This window comes from Procambarus clarkii, chromosome 90, assembly GCF_040958095.1.
Source record: "Procambarus clarkii isolate CNS0578487 chromosome 90, FALCON_Pclarkii_2.0, whole genome shotgun sequence".
Lineage (NCBI taxonomy): Eukaryota > Metazoa > Arthropoda > Malacostraca > Decapoda > Cambaridae > Procambarus > Procambarus clarkii.
In genome coordinates this window covers 9973644-9991496 of record NC_091239.1, presented here as the reverse complement: position 1 = coordinate 9991496, position 17853 = coordinate 9973644, and the positions used below count along the sequence as shown (strand labels likewise).

At 39.6% G+C, this 17853-nt stretch overlaps 1 protein-coding gene across 8 annotated transcripts in view; it reads right to left on the bottom strand.

Annotated features, from left to right (window-relative positions):
- Positions 1–488: 488 nt before the first annotated feature.
- The window catches only part of LOC138359256 (rhomboid-related protein 2-like), a 26229-nt gene continuing 8864 nt past the window's right edge, over positions 489–17853 (bottom strand). For 3 of the 8 annotated variants that reach the window (XM_069318340.1, XM_069318339.1, XM_069318338.1), the window contains exons 3-8: positions 5746–5967; positions 5434–5595; positions 4730–4875; positions 3680–3893; positions 2957–3070; positions 489–2440 (exon numbers count right to left, since the gene is read on the bottom strand). In XM_069318340.1, coding sequence (XP_069174441.1) covers positions 2195–2440; positions 2957–3070; positions 3680–3893; positions 4730–4875; positions 5434–5595; positions 5746–5967 — 1104 coding nt within the window. In that variant the 3' untranslated portion in view covers positions 489–2194. Of the gene's footprint in view, positions 2441–2956; positions 3071–3679; positions 3894–4729; positions 4876–5433; positions 5596–5745; positions 6250–6745; positions 11178–17853 lie in introns of those variants that run through there. The other 5 variants (XM_069318342.1, XM_069318341.1, XR_011225872.1 and 2 more) reach the window with 5 other exon arrangements.

Sequence of the window (17853 nt, the reverse complement as noted above, 5' to 3'; positions counted from 1 at the left end):
CTTGACAATTCAGTCAGTGCTGAGCGCTGCTGGAGTGCGGAGGTGTGTTGGGTAAGTACCTTGTGTTAGTAGTGGGGGATTAGGAGTACCGTCAGGCATTGCTACTAGTTACTAATTGTATATATACTGTGATGATCAGTGAAGTTTTTTCCCCGGTGATAATGTATATTTATGACTATTGTCTTAGTGGGATGCAGCAACTTTGTTGTTGCGTATTAATAAGTCAGTGCTGTGTTAATTTGCGTGGTGCCCCTTGCTTTAATTTTTATTTACTGGCACACACTGAAGTAACTGTCTAGTTTTATGCGTATTTCTGCACCTGTTTATTGAAGTGTTCCTACTCTTGATTAGGCGTTTGGATTAGCCCCAGACTTTAGGAAAACAAGCTATTCTATTATTATTATTCAAGTTTTTTTTTAAGCGTCTGTAGTTTGGGGTTACTCAATAAAGAGGCAACCAGGATGGTTGTTTAGGAACGAAACAAAATACAATGTTTATGCTTTATTACGATCATTGGTCAAATCTTATTATAATAGCAATGTATATAAGATGTTCCTTGGGTGGGAGGATGAAGGGTGGTGGTGGGAATACTTGCTACAGGTCCAGGCAGCATGGGTAGGACTTAGGTGTAGATACCAGATTGTATGGAGATGACAGCAGATGGTAGGAAGTAGCACAGTCATGAATTTTACCAAAAAGAGACTTCCCAAAGTATGGCTACTCACCAGCTAGTGCAATAGATGGAGATTGAAATCAATCTTACCTAAACCCAGGTCCAAACTCGACCACCAAAGACAACTATGAAATTAAAGATTAGATGTTAATTATGGAGTAATATATGTATATCAAAAGCTCACTGTATAAGACACAGTTCAGTGTTCTAAAACACACTACCCACATTTCTTTACAATGTTCTATGTTCATGTGAAGTACAATTATGTGGATTTTATGGTAATGGCTCGAGGTGTTCCACAAGAACTTTTGTATATTGCTTGGCTGGCGTTCAATCCCAGATGGTCCAAGTGTTTGGGCACCGTTTTCATTTCCCCCCATACTCATATCCACCTCGACCTTGTCTTCATAGCCCTTTCTAATGCTGTATTAGAAGTCGTATACCAACAGGAGTTTTCTCCGGTTAATACTTCACCGTTTTTAAAAACACACAATTGAAAGTGACAACCTCGATGGGAAAATCTAGATGGCACGTTTCAGCCTTCGAGTATTCGACACTGAACCGATCATTTACCTTCCATCCTAGCTTATCTATTTATTTGTGTACAAGAAGGTACAATAGGTTTATGAGAGTACATAACATTGGTGTTCTTACATTCTTGCAAAGCCACTAACACGCATATAGCGTTTCGGACAGGAACTTACAACTATTCGAATTGAACTTTGTAGTAATCAACTGTGATCAGCTATACCAGCAGCTATAAACTGTGGTAACTAGTTTATAGCTGCTGGTAACTATTTTATAGCTGCTGGTAACTAGTTTATAGCTGCTGGTAACTAGTTTATAGCTGCTGGTAACTAGTTTATAAACGCATTTGCGTCAGATATCACAGAAACATTACATAACACAGAAATATAAACTTACATTCTAACATCTATTTGTTCACAACTACATTAAAAAATATATAAATAATATCTCTTCTATTAAACCTTCAGATTCCAGTAAGTTCAAATTACATACATTTATACAGAGTTCTCGATTCCATTTTATCACACACATGAACAATATCTTTCAAGCTATAAAAAATCTTCATATGGATAGATTTAATGTTAAACATTAGAGTAATAAGGCATGCTTGGTAATTTAAATTTAACATCAAAAGCTCATCCATTTTACAAAAAACATATATTATCAAAATACTTGAGAATACGAAATAGATCATCACAGATATTCTTGTGCCCATAAGTCGACTTATACACAAATTCTCCATCAGTTTTTAATGCCTTGGTGCATAAAAAAAATGCCACAGACAACATTTATAATCCTAAACAATGTTAGAAAAAAATAGTCTAGCGTCTATTGACAGTATCCAAGTACACATTTATATACTGTGTACTAGGGAAAAAAAGTCAATTCTGTAGCAAGAAGCTAGGCTGTTTACATAGCTACTTTTGTGTAATTCAAGTTCCAGAAGGCTTCAGCTGGACAAGACTTGGGTGAATGCCAGGCTCTCTTTGAAGACTAGAGGAGGCTGTTGAGGTAGTTCTCTCTTACAACTACCAGGTCGGTGTAGTCGTTGTCGGGAAAGTAGTCGGGTACTGGGAGCGCAGCGTTGAGAATAACGGCCGTGATCACCAGAGCCACGTACAGGAAGAGTGCGACCCACCAGCAGATACGCTCCCACCGCCTCTTCTTCAGGTTCATCAGGATGTTGATGCCCATCAGAACCCCGGCGATAGCGCCTGCCAGGTGAGCCATGTGACCTGTCTGTAGGAGGAACACACTTGCGGTAGTATGGGACCTGCTTTAACGATATGGAACACATATCGTAGTATGAGACTTTCATTATGAGAGGAACACACTTGAGATAGTATGAGACCTGCACTCGAAGTGGAACATTTGTTTATATGATCTGCAGCTGTAATGGAATCCACATTGAAATATGAACGAAGCTTTAACATTTTCAACCATTAAGTGTTAATCAGTAGCTAGGCTAGGCTTCCCTCTTCACTCCAGTATAGCTAGCTTCTGACGAAGGCCTAGCGGTTTAAAATATTTCAGCTTCAATTTCAATTTGGATTTTCCGCATATGCAATTATGTATATAAGTAGTTATAACAATATTTGTTTTTCTAATGTATGCCATCACTTAAGAGTAACTTGTAAACGTATGATAATCATTCATTGGGCATCTAGATGCAAAAAACAGAACAGTAATAAACAGTTGCAAAGCAATGTAAAGCGCAATTCAGACAGCCAGGCAGGTTAGTGTTTGTAGACTCACGTTGGAGGGCGTGGGGCTGCCGTAGGAGTCCCAGAGGGCGTAGCTGACGTCCAACACCGTTACCAGCAGACACACTATCAACTGCAGCCATCGGAACTCCATCTCTGACCAGTTCTGTGGAAATATAGACATGTGAGACATGGGAAATATGGACATTTACTTGTCTACTGTAACAGTGAGACATATACTCTTAGCACTCACAAGTACACAAACCCACACGTCAACTTACAAACACACAGCAAATATACCTAAATTCATAAACAAATATGAACAAATTAAATAATTACAAATCATTTCTCCTGTCACACTCAAGGACATGAATTCAAATTATAAAAACAAAATTACAGGAGGAATGTAAAAATTGTTTTAGGCGATTTAGAGTTCCAGATGAATAAGGTGAGGCTTGGTTCATGCATGGAAACATCGGCGCCATGCGACGTTTCGATCCTTCCAGGACGCTTATCAAGCCTACACTCATTTCATATGTGTGGGTTAGGTTATTTACAACCTACAAATGTTTATTAGCAGCTAATAACATCCTTTGCTGGGACATCTAACCTACCAAGCAGATGAGTTGAGCGTCCAGAGTAGGTTTGTTTGTGTGAGCAGGAGAGTGTACTGGCCAGCAGGAGGTTGTATTGACCAACAGGAAGGTGTACTGACCAGCAGGAGGGTGTACTGACCAACAGGAAGGTGTACTGACCAACACGAGGGTATACTAACCAACAGGAGGTTGCCTACATGAGCATAGGTTATAGCATAGACGCCCCCGGAGGCCCCCGCCAGGTACACAGTGGGCTGGGTGATGGACTGCGCCAGGGAGCCCGCCAGCACCCCAGACAGGTAGATCACTCCCACACGCCACCATCCGTGGACCAGCTCCAGCAGCAGCCCCAGCACCATCTGCATCACCAGGTTCAACACCAGGTGGACATACCTGCAAAAATACATTACTTACAGGAGCCTGTTGATATAATACATTACTTACAGGAGCCCCCGGATATAATACATTAGTTACAGGAGCCTCTGGACATAGTTGGGCGGGCTGCGGTGGGTATGTGCGGGCTGTGGTGGGTATGTGGGCCTGCGGGCCGCTCCAAGCAACAGCCTGGTGGACATACCTGCAAAAATACATTATTTACAGGAGCCTGTTGATATAATACATTACTTACAGGAGCCCCCGGATATAATACATTAGTTACAGGAGCCTCTGGACATAGTTGGGCGGGCTGCGGTGGGTATGTGAACTCTCACAAGTCAAGCCTGGCCTCGGGCCGGGCTTGGGGAGTAGAAGAACTCCCAGAACCCCATCAACCAGGTTAATGCATTAGTTACAGGAGCCTCCTGATGTAATACATTTGTTAAAGGAGCCTCCGGATATAATACATTAGTTACAGGAGCCTGGTGATGTAATACATTAGTTACAGGAGCCTCTTGATATCTTGATTAGTTACAAGAGTCCTCCCGAACGAACAAAATATGATATGATATAAATCCAACCTGTCCTCAGGGAGGAAATCCGCTCACGGGAATGGATTGATTAATGTTGTATTATTGACAATAATGTGAATCGAAAACTATATGAGTACCCGAGACTTCCGTTTACAGAAAGCCAAATTCTCCAAAGAAAACGTTTTCAGCATAAACTTTTTTATATTTTAAACCAACGTTACAATAAAGTTATGACTTGAGAACTTGCCTTTGTTTTACACACTGACGCAGAGCAATGTCTGGCAATATCTATAGCGTCCATAATATGCTGTAAAGACGTACCCAGAGTGAATGAGAGCGTAGGTGAGATAGCGCCAGGCTTCATAGCGTCTGTACGGGTTGTATATGAGTGGGGAGTACAGGGGCGCAGGTCCAGACGGCCCTATCGGCTTGTTCATATCCACAGCGTAGTAAATGAACACCACAATCTGTTGAACATTACTGTATTATAAACTCTTAGGAACATTCACTGCTTGCATATGCTGTCTTATATAGCAGACATCAACGTATTATTCATCCCAGACAGGTGTCTCTTCTAATGATTGGATATTGAGTCTAGGACTCCTCTTAGATTTGGAAACTAAACCCTGAAATTAATTTTAATTTGACTTTAGACATGGTTGAATGTGAAGCTAAGAACACTGACATATATTGGAAAAATAATAAAATTAAAATATTTAGACGTGAACTAAATGAGAAATGAATGAGGCTTATACAAGCGTCAGGCAACGACCAGAACACTGAATTATTGCAGTAGATAAACTACAACCGTCACCCAGAGCGCAACTCCATAGTCTCCTGAGACTGATGGATGCCTACTAAACTCAAAATCAATCGCATTTAAATCACAGGCGCTGGGTATCGGATGCTGGACGATAAGTCAGGCCAGGACACATGAAAGAAAGAAACCCCCCCTCCCACTTTACGGGCTATTCATGCCCGTGCCCCCTTTTGGGTGGCTTAATCTTTATCAATCTCCCACTGACCTCAACCAAGGTGGCGGTGACCATGAAGAGTGCCGGAGGGCAGCACTTGTACTCCTGCAGGTAGTTCCTCCTGTCGGCGGTACGCTCTCCCCGGGGCACCACACTCAAGGCCGCCTTGTTGAACACCTCTCGGGACCTCGAGTGCTCTGCTGAGGCTTCGGCCTAGTGAGGTACAGTGACATGTAAAAAGTTTATTCTATCATAGCAGATATTAGACGCCCAACCCGCACATCCGAAAATACGGGATGTAAATATGTTTCCGATATAACCAGATGTTATCTCTCTCAAACAAAACAATGAGTGTGTACTCACAAAGCGCATGTACTCCTCGTAGTCGAGGTAGCCATCGCTGTTGTTGTCTGCCTGGCGAAGGAGTTGTACCACCAGGGCATTGGGGATGCCGTCCGCCTCCTTCGTCAGTAGGATCCGGTCCCTGACCATTGCTAGCGGGATCCTGCGGGTCCTATCAGGGTCCTGCCGACTCCAGAACTCCTCCGCCACCTGCATTGTGTTGGTTTCCAGAGTGACGGGACGCTGGAGTGAGAATGAAGGAAGGAAGGAGGGAGGAAGGGAGATAGATGAAGGTAAGGATAGATGTAGATAGGAAGTGTGGGAAAAACCTGCTGGGATTGATATAAGAGGAAACTACCAGGGACTTGTACTGAACTAAATTAAAAAAATTACTGTCTGCAAATTAATTCAATTAAAATCTCTAGCTAGGGTTGTAAATCCTAATTCCTCTTTTCCTAATGACAGACTGTGGGCTGTAAGGGACAGGTGGGGTGAATGACTTAGTTGATAGAAGTTCCAATCCACCTGTAGACAGGGATCTCACATCAGCTTGTATTTTATACAAGGATAAGATTTGATAAATTCAGTTATCTGACTGAACACTGGCTCTGTTTAAATCAGAGATTTAAACATACATAGTCTAACCTAGCACCATAACTTAACAGCCAATATGTTCTTATACTATAAACAACAAATTAAATTGTAAAAGTATAAATAAATTACCTTAAATGTAGTCTTAATACTATTAACTTAGTACTAGAAATTATATTCAATTAAATGAACTTATATGATAACTTAAAAATTAACTAAGCAAGCTATTGATAACTTAATTTATATATTCAAATATATATGCAGACATATTCACTTTATACAGTTAGCTTGACTGAATCTCTTCCAAGACTGTGGACACTTGTGAGGTTTTTACTTATTGAGGCTGAATTCTTTTCTGACAGAATGGACACTCATGAGGTTCAGTGCTTGGATAAGATTCACAGCTACACTACAATTTTAATAAACGTACCGATATGTGAGGCTTAGCCTCGCTTTTTAACCAACAGACAGATTTATAGGATATTAAAGCTACACAAGCATACAATTGGCCAATCATATACCAAATAACCTTCAATATACTTCTCTGCCAGTCGGGGTGCCTGTCTGACAAGTTTGCCAGACTGATTAACTCTCTCTTGTTGAGTTTAGGCACGATATTTTGCTACAGCGTTGCTGTATGATGATCTGGTAGCGTTGCTACGTGATTTTTCTTTAACTGCGTTGCAGAAGAATGATATGATAAAGATAAAGAATGAAGGTGGAGGAAACCGTGTCACCGTGATCTCCACTATACACTCTTATTTTATGAATGTTCTATGATTTTCCTTGTAGATATTGTCCAGGTACTCCCCCAGTTCTAGAGAGTATTCACTGGCGATAAAAATATTAGATAAGGTGTCCTTGAGCTGGTAATGTTCGCTAAGGATCAGTCACTTGTTCACTCATTTGTCAACAAACGCGGAGTGCCCCGAGGCATCGTCGTGGGCGCTTCTCCCCCCCGAGATGCTCTGCCATGCTCTCTCAGCACGGTAGCCTTCTATGAATATTGATTGATTATTTTTACAGTCTAGACTTATGATAAAGATAAGATGTGATTATAATATAATTAGATATAAGATTTAAAGATTATAAGTAGTATTTGTAAGTACCACTGAATCTTATTAAGGATTTGATTTTTAATCCTACCGGATATTGAATCAATGTTCCAATAGTTTTTTAATTAAGAAGTCCTTCTAGAAGCTTCTGGATCCTTGAAAGATCATGTACAAAGTCACGTAGGCATCAAAAGGGCCCCTGTTGCGTACGTGTTCATGGTGCCATTGTCATCCAGGATCAAGCTATAATGAATCTTTAATGATTCATTATATGATTTTGATACATTTTAGATATGATTTTTATATGATTTAGATATGATATAGAAATTATACATTTCTTAGATGATTATTAGATATGGTGGGTAAAAATTTCCCACATCTTCCAGAGGGAGAGAACTGGCACAGAGTCCAATACTTAGGACAATAGTAACCATATGTATTTATTTACTCTCCATTGGATTGATAATACAAGTGCAAATTTTGCTTGCACTTTTGTGCTGCTGTCCGTTGTGGACGATTGTGTCTGTTAGGAGTCTGTGGGTCTTGTGGAGTTAGAGTGTCTTGAGGTCTCTCAGGATCTAACTGCAGCTGGCTCACTGATTCCATGTGGATGAGTTTGTCCAATGTCTTCAGGGAAGTTGTTCCTTTAGACAGGATTTTGACTATTCTCAAAATCCCCTGACTATCTGGATGGACTGAGACAACTTTACCTAATGGCCAGTCAGCCCTAGGGCCATCACTGTCTACCAAGACAATATCGCCAGGTTGGAGATTAGCTATATTATGTGGGACGTTGGCCCCATAGTGATGTTCTCGTAGAGATGTAAGATATTCTTTTGTCCAAACATCATTCCATTTTTGGATTATGCTAGACAGATGTTTATACCCCTGAACCAACTCGCTCTGACCCACATATGAGGGATCTCTGATCTCATCATCCACTAGAGATGGTACTGGAGTCAGAAGTCTTCCATACATTAGGTGGGCAGGACTTAATGGCTCATGTTGAGTAGGATCCTCAGACAAGTAAGTCAACGGCCGGTTATTCACCCTTGATTCTATTTCCGTGATTACTGTCTGGAGCTCTTGAAGATTGATTTTCTGACGGTGTAGAGATTTTCTCAAGGATCTTTTTACAGTTCCTATTAACCGTTCATAAAATCCTCCGTGCCATGGGGCTCTCGGAGGGATAAATTTCCATCTGCAATGACGCTGTTCCAGTGTGGAAGTAACTGCAGGATGGGAACAGATTTCCCGTAGACATGCTTCTCCAGCTACCAAGTTTGCTCCGTTGTCTGAAATCATCAGCTTAGGGCATGATCGGCGTGCTGCGAATCTGCGGAAAGCTTGAATAAATGATTGAGCAGTTATATCGGGTGTTACCTCTAGATGTACTGCCCTGGTGGTAGCACAGGTGAACAGACAGATGTATGCCTTGATAGGTTGCTTATCTGCAGTCCCTGTTAGATATATTGCTCCTGTATAATCTACTCCTGTCGTTTCGAAAGGTTGTAGATGGACCACTCGTTCCTTTGGTAGGGGTGGTGGCCCTGGATAAGAGCAAGTTCTTGCATCGTACCTTCGGCATATCATGCAATTCTTCAAGATTGATTTGACTGACTGTCTTCCCTGAGGAATCCAGTACTGCTGTCTGATTTGTGTGAGTGTGTCTAACACTCCTCCATGTTTGATGATTTGTTGATGTGTATGCAACACAATCAACCTTGTGATCCAATGATTTTTTGGTAAAAGCCATGGATGCACGGTATCTAGATTGATATCTGCGTGTTTAAGTCTCCCTCCACAACGCAGAATGTTGTGATTTTCTTGGTCTATCCACAGACCGAGATTGTGTTTTAACTTATGCGGAAGATTTTCATAGTTATTCCCATAAGTTTCTCTCTGGGCTTGTCTTACCCAATAGATAAGTGCATCAGGAAAAGTGTATTTTATACCTTTTTTCCTGAGATAATGAAACACGTTCTGTGTTACATTGATTAATTTGATGAGCGAGGAGTAACGAGTACAATCCAAGACTGATATTTGAGCTTGCTGCCTGGTGGTAGTTATGGTTTGTGTCGTAATGACGTGTGGCTTTTGTTCAGGCCAACTACCATTCACTAACCATCGAGGCCCATGGAACCAAATATCTGCCTTTGCAAACTGTTTAAATGTCATACCTCTTGATAAGAGATCAGCTGGATTATCCTTTGTTGGTACATGCAACAATTGAAAGCCTGCGGAAATTTCTTTAATTTCCGAGACGCGATTTTTTACATATGGAGTTGGACAGTTGTCGTTTCGTACCCATTGTAAGACAGCTTCATTGTCAGACCATATGATGACATCTTTGATGTTCATGGTAGACAAGACTTGTTTGATATGCACAGCTAAGCGTGTTCCAGTTAGCAGTGCTGTTAGTTCCATCTGAGGCAAAGTCCTCTTTTTTAATGGAGCGACTCTGGCCTTAGAGGTGATAAGATATGATTGATTAGAAGTCACTAAGTAAGCACAAGCTCCAAAAGCTTTGGCTGACGAGTCTGCGAATACATGTAGTGATACTTCCTCATTTTCCTCGACTATGTGTCTCGGAAAGATTATCTTTTCAACTAAAGTTTGTTCTTGAGCCACTTCCATCCAAGCTTTTTGTAACTGGATTGGTAGTGGATCATCCCAACCAACCTTAGCCTTCCATGCTTGTTGCACCAATAAACGCCACTTGATAGTCAAAGGATTTAGTAGACCAAGTGGGTCGAATACTTTGCTAACTTGTGAAAGCAAATCCCTTTTTGTAGTGATGATGTAATTTACTGGCACAGATTTGATCGATATTGTGTCCGAGATTAAATCCCAATCCATACCTAACACCTTTTGTGATTCTGGTACGTGATATTCAGGGTAATCTCTTGCTATTTGATTATTCAATGTTGCATTATTAGAGGCCCAAGATTGTAGTGGCATGTTGGCACCTTGTAGCTCCTTGTTGGCCTCTTGATATAATTGTAACAGTTCAGTAGTACTGTTAACTGTCCCTTGAAAATTATCTACATATAGATTTTGACTGATTTCAGTCTTACAGGGACTTGATGATTTCTTCAGATGAGTATCTAGAGTTGCTTGCAACAGAAATGGACTGCTTGTCGCGCCAAAAAGAACTGATGAGAATCTGAAAGTCACTACTGGACTATTGACATCTTCTGGGTTTTCTACCCATAGAAACTTAGTGAAGTCTCTATCTTCTTCCTGCAAGCCAACTCTTAGAAAGGCCTTACTTATATCTGCTGAATACGCATATTTGTTAAGTCTAAACTTCAACAGTATGTCATACAATTTCTGAGTTAGACTTGGACCTGTTTGCAAACAATCATTTAGACTGGTTCCTTGGGGTCCAGATTTGGAGCTACAATTAAAAACTATCCGTAAAGGAGTCGTTTTTGATTCTCTCATTACAGCCATGTGAGGTAAAAAATGGCCTGTTTGCGTATTGTCATGTTTCACGACTTCGATGAATTTATTCTTTAATTGTTGAGCAATAATCTCATGATAGAGTTTTAAATGCTCAGGCCTTTTTCTTAGCTTTGCTAGTTGAGATTTAAATTGACTATAAGCCATGTGATAATTGGTAGGTAAGGTTTTATGGTTGATTTTCCATGGTAGCCTTACCCAGTACTGTCCATCATAGTACTGCACAGTTTCTAAGTATTGATTGTATGCACAGACATCATCAGGACTTGGTTGTTCAGGAATTATTCCTATGGCATCAAGTTCCCACAATTGAGGTACAGATTCTAATCCATCATCAATCATGTGGGGGATTTTAAGTGGTGACTGTTCTTTGCCTAGTCATGCCACTATTACAGTTTCTGTATGATGTGATTTTTCAGGAGTTGAAGGTTCAAGATCTAGTATAGGTCCTGTCATCAATATGCCTCCTGCTGATTTGAGTATATTCATACCCATAGATTCTTCTGATCCCAGAATGAATCGATGATAGTAGTCAGCTCCAATCAGGATTCCGATATCCCCTATGTAGTCAGACTCAAGCAGAGGATCTGCTAATTGGATTCCTTTTTCTTTTAGGAATTTAATTGTGGCTGTTAGACCAGTCACTTCCATTTCAGTAGGAATTTTATCAACTACTATGGCTTCTACTGTCCTTTGGGATGTACCTAGACAGACATTGAGTTTTACTACTGGAAAGGTTCTACGACCAGAATTAGTAAAAAACCCTGATATGGATGTAGATACTTGCTTTGAAGATTTAAGTTGTAAATCTTCTGCCATCTTTTTACTGATAAAGGTTTTCTGTGACCCTTGATCAAAAAAGCCTCTAGTTGGAATACAAATTCCTTGATTGCATAGTTCTAGCTGTGCAGTAGGCAATATGGCTGCTGTAACAATTTCTGTATCCAAGTCGTTGACATTGCTCATTACTGTACAGAATTGTACGGCTGTTGTGGTATTATCATCTTTGGGCTTTGCCTGAGATGCAGGTTGATTATTGGAAGTCTGTGATCTGGATTGAGTGTTAATATCACCACAGAGTGCTGTGTGATGTACACTTTTATGACAATATTGGCAGTTCTGCAATTGAGTGATACACTCACTTGTATCGTGCTTCCGTAGACAACGGATGCACCTGTTCAGAGATTTCAGTCGATCGATTCGACTGGCACGGCCTACATAAACTGTGCATTGATAAATGGTATGTGCTTCTTGACAGAATAAACATTTTGGGGCACTTGTAGCTCCTTTTGTCTTATCTGTCTTAGGAGCTTGGTTTCCTACAGTTCTGTTAACTGTGGGGGATATAGCATAAGAGCCAACATTATTCTGTTTCCACTTTGCAGAAGAGGAGTTTTGTTGTCTTGATTTTTGACTGCCATTCTGGACATTTTTGCTTTTGTCCGTGGATTCACTTTTGGGGATTTTTTCTTGAGATCTAAGTTTTCCTCGGCTTCGTAATCTTTGTACGTAAGCTCGAAGTCCATCAATGATTTGGCTTTGTGATAAGATGTTGGTGTTATAATGAGTGCATAGGCTGTCTATGACCTCATTTGGAAGTTTCCTTTGAATGATTAACTTTATAAGCCACTCTGCATCACCTACAGGTACTTTTGTACTGAGGGCTTTGATGATTGATTCTATAGACAATCGAAATGATTGTAGTGACTCATAACTTTTATTTGGAGAGGGTAAATCCAATAATTTGTACGAGAGACGTGCAATTGCAGTCTCCTTATCACTGTAGTTATCTTGTAACAACTGTAAGGCATGGTCGTAATCATCATCTGTTAATGACAAATTAGCAATGACCTGCCTTGCCTCTCCCCGTAACTGGCCTTGCAAATATTGAAACTTTGTCGCCTTTTTGAGAGAGGGCTTGGAGTTTATTATAGAATCAAAGTGTCTCCAGAAGGTATCCCAATCGTCTTCATCCTTGCCCTCAAAATATGGTAATTGTACCTTTGGGAGCTCTGCGGCTATATGTGTGATAGTTGCATTGCTCTGTTGAGTGGATGAGCTCACATTGGATTGGGTTCCTGCTTGAGATATTTGTTTGATTAAAGGATCAAGTTGATCTTGGATATTATCTTCATACATTGTCATTTCAGCGACAATTTCCTGAAGTTCCCTTCGGGTTAAATCTGCATTAGCCATTTCTGTTAGATAAATCTCTGCATGGCGTTTGATTTGTTCATACTTATCCACAGCTGCTTTTACTCTGGTATTCAGAATTATTAAATCAGGAGATGGTTGCCTAGCCAACTTTTGACATTTGTCAATCAGTTGAGTTAGGTGATTTTGCAGACCATTAAGTGTCCTCCTATTTCCTGTTTCAGCTGCTGGTGGAACACTGTCAGCCATTTTGACCTTTTCCGAGTTTTGGAGATTCCGAGATTTTTCTCTTTTTTCTGATAAATATGTATGATGTTAATGTATTTTGATAAATGAGCTTTCCTGTCTACTTAGGTAATGATTCCAAAGATCGTCCTTCATTTCCTCCCTGGAATCTGGTTGTAGCAGGTGTTCAATTATCAAAAGTACTGTAATAATTTGATTTGTGACCCGAATGCACGAATGCACCAAGTTGGTAAATCCTGTAATAATTTTTTAAAAATAGTAAATGGCACTATTTTTGCAAAGTTATTACAAAATCTGTTACCATAATAGTTGTTAGATAAAATACAGTAGAATGTCTACTGGTTTTACCTGTAATAGGGTTTGTACAGTTGATTATGGTTAGATTGTAAAGAATGCTCTTACAGTGATGATAACACTTTTTTAAAGAATATTATGTAATGAGCAGCTCTGAAAATCAGTAGATTAGAGATAATGCTAGATAATACACTTAAATATATATGTAATGTTACCACAATGAGGTAGATAATTGGTAATTTATGATTAAGATGCAGTTGTGTCTGTGACACTGATATACTTAATTACTGTGGTTTCTTAACACAAAACAGTATCAGTTTGTTATGAATGCTTACTAGTTAATGGATATGGTGGCTTAAGCCACTGCAAACAATATGTTTACTTAGATATATAGCTATGATAAATATTGGCTGATAGCTAGGTTAGGCTAGAATATGTAAAAATTATTCCAATGCAAAATCAAGAAGTTTCTTATGTATTTGGCATTGAAATATTCGGTAAACGAATGATCATAAATATCTAGGTACAAAGGACCATTATTATCTAGGTTCGAAGGACCATTAATGTGGGAAAAACCTGCTGGGATTGATATAAGAGGAAACTACCAGGGACTTGTACTGAACTAAATTAAAAAAATTACTGTCTGCAAATTAATTCAATTAAATGAACTTATATGATAACTTAAAAATTAACTAAGCAAGCTATTGATAACTTAATTTATATATTCAAATATATATGCAGACATATTCACTTTATACAGTTAGCTTGACTGAATCTCTTCCAAGACTGTGGACACTTGTGAGGTTTTTACTTATTGAGGCTGAATTCTTTTCTGACAGAATGGACACTCATGAGGTTCAGTGCTTGGATAAGATTCACAGCTACACTACAATTTTAATAAACGTACCGATATGTGAGGCTTAGCCTCGCTTTTTAACCAACAGACAGATTTATAGGATATTAAAGCTACACAAGCATACAATTGGCCAATCATATACCAAATAACCTTCAATATACTTCTCTGCCAGTCGGGGTGCCTGTCTGACAAGTTTGCCAGACTGATTAACTCTCTCTTGTTGAGTTTAGGCACGATATTTTGCTACAGCGTTGCTGTATGATGATCTGGTAGCGTTGCTACGTGATTTTTCTTTAACTGCGTTGCAGAAGAATGATATGATAAAGATAAAGAATGAAGGTGGAGGAAACCGTGTCACCGTGATCTCCACTATACACTCTTATTTTATGAATGTTCTATGATTTTCCTTGTAGATATTGTCCAGGTACTCCCCCAGTTCTAGAGAGTATTCACTGGCGATAAAAATATTAGATAAGGTGTCCTTGAGCTGGTAATGTTCGCTAAGGATCAGTCACTTGTTCACTCATTTGTCAACAAACGCGGAGTGCCCCGAGGCATCGTCGTGGGCGCTTCTCCCCCCCGAGATGCTCTGCCATGCTCTCTCAGCACGGTAGCCTTCTATGAATATTGATTGATTATTTTTACAGTCTAGACTTATGATAAAGATAAGATGTGATTATAATATAATTAGATATAAGATTTAAAGATTATAAGTAGTATTTGTAAGTACCACTGAATCTTATTAAGGATTTGATTTTTAATCCTACCGGATATTGAATCAATGTTCCAATAGTTTTTTAATTAAGAAGTCCTTCTAGAAGCTTCTGGATCCTTGAAAGATCATGTACAAAGTCACGTAGGCATCAAAAGGGCCCCTGTTGCGTACGTGTTCATGGTGCCATTGTCATCCAGGATCAAGCTATAATGAATCTTTAATGATTCATTATATGATTTTGATACATTTTAGATATGATTTTTATATGATTTAGATATGATATAGAAATTATACATTTCTTAGATGATTATTAGATATGGTGGGTAAAAATTTCCCACAGGAAGGGAGAGTGAGAAGGGAGGGAGACGATAGGATGATAGAAACAAAACGTACGAACAGACGGAGAGTGGAGAAGAAGATGGCAGAAAAATGTGTATAGAGGTAAGATGGAGACGAATAAAATAGGAAAATAAGAATGAGAAACGAGAGAATAAGATGAGGAGCAACAGAGAGCAAGAAATGTGAAGAAATAGGTACGTGAAAAGCAGAGGAGAACGATAAAAACATTAAGTCACATATGCACAAACACCTGCCCACATGGTCACAAACTACACAAACACCTGCCCACATGGTCACAAACTACACAAACACCTGCCCACATGGTCACAAACTACACAAACACCTGCCCACATGGTCACAAACTACACAAACACCTGCCCACGTGGTCACAAACTACACAAACACCTGCCCACGTGGTCACAAACTATACAAACACCTGCCCACGTGGTCACAAACTATACAAACACCTGCCCACGTGGTCACAAACTACACAAACACCTGCCCACGTGGTCACAAACTATACAAACACCTGCCCACGTGGTCACAAACTACACAAACACGTGACCGTAACCTGACCCACCGACACGTAAACATGGATCAAAGATAACAAACAGCTCTGCTACAATTAGTATAAAATAATAAAAAAATCAATGATTGTCAAACAAACTCTACATTAGGATAAGCATTGGATTTGCAACGAAATCTTTAAAGAACACAAATATATTCTAAATCTTCTTTGACGAGTAACAAATGCACTTCGAAACAGAAGAGCAAATATATACAATTAAACACAGAAATCACAATTGCGTGATGCATCAAATGAACAAATCCACAAGGGCCGTGACGAGGATTCGAACCTGCGTCCGAGAGCATCCCAGACGCTGCCTTAATCGACTGAGCTACGACATGGTAAAAGGAGTTGAAACCGAAGTTCTACTGAACTTACTGGATCCTGCAGCCTCTCCGAGACACAAACCAGGGTTTTACACAACTCCCCCCATGCACTCGAGCTATGTCAATAGGCCGTTCTCCCTCTTCGCCCTTACTTCATTACACTCCTTTCAACTCCTTTTCAACTCTTTTTACCATGTCGTAGCTCAGCTGATTAAGGCAGCTTCTGGGATGCTCTCGGACGCAGGTTCGAATCCTCGTCACGGGCCTTGTGGATTTGTTCATATACAATTAAACTTCAGAATTCAATAAATAAGTCATTTTTTCTTAAATTAATAATAAGGTCGCTTGTTACAGATACTATCTTGCATATATATATATATATGTACAGGTGATAACAGTATGAAGTACAGAGACATATACAAGTACAGGTACAGGATCGTATGTATGGACAAGGATGGATACAAGTGCATATATGTTACATATATTCGTACAGATTCAAATACAGGCAGAGGTACAGGTACAATACAGACGAAGGAGAGGAAATTAGTGAATGTACAAGTTTAGATACAGTTGTAGATACAAGTAGAACACGTGCTGGTTTGTGAAGGAAACGGCACAAGTACAGGCGCTAATAAGAATGTGTAGGTGATATTACAGGTTAATTTACAAGAAACGCAACAAATATAGGTGCACTGAACGAGACTCTAGCCTCACAGTGAGAACGAGAGTCTCCCGCCTCACTGTAAGTCCGGAAGGGACTCAAACCACATACTAGTCATCAAGTTAACCAAAACCCATGGCCACTAGCAGCGGGATCTGATCTAGAACAGTGAACAAAGACCAACCATAACAGGGAAAAGAGAGAGAAGAATTGTGAAATCATCGGATCGGGGCGGAAGATTATTGTGTAAAGAACTGTCCTAATGATAGTATAATCCCCTGTGTTGTATATCATTGTGGTGTATGATTGAATTATACACAAGACGGCTCGACAAAGCTTGTTTTCCGATTGTTAAAACGCTATATATCGTGTGGTTAGGATGTATTAACTGAAGTTAGGCTTCAACCCGTTCTCGCACTTGCTTAGTCAATATTGGCTTATTTAATAAGTGCATATGTGACATACTAATTAATTGTAAATATTTTAGTTTACCTTGAAAAGCTTCATAGAAAAAACCGACCTAACCTTCTTAGTATGTTAAGATAAGCATCTTATTGCTTCTTATTTACAATTATTACTTTACCTATCAATGGTATAGGTTAAGTAATAATTGTAATTAAGAAGCAATAAGATGCTTATCTTAACATACTAAGAAGGTTAGGTGAGGTCGGTGTTTTTTATGAAGCTTTTCAAGGTAAACTAAAATATTTACAATCAATTAGTATGTCACATTTGCACTTATTAAATAAGCCAATATTGACTGTAAGCAAGTGCGAGAACGGGTTGTAGGCTTGGTTGAGTTAGGTTAGTGTTGAATAAGGTAAGGAATGTATGTTTTAAAATCCATTGGTGATTCGTG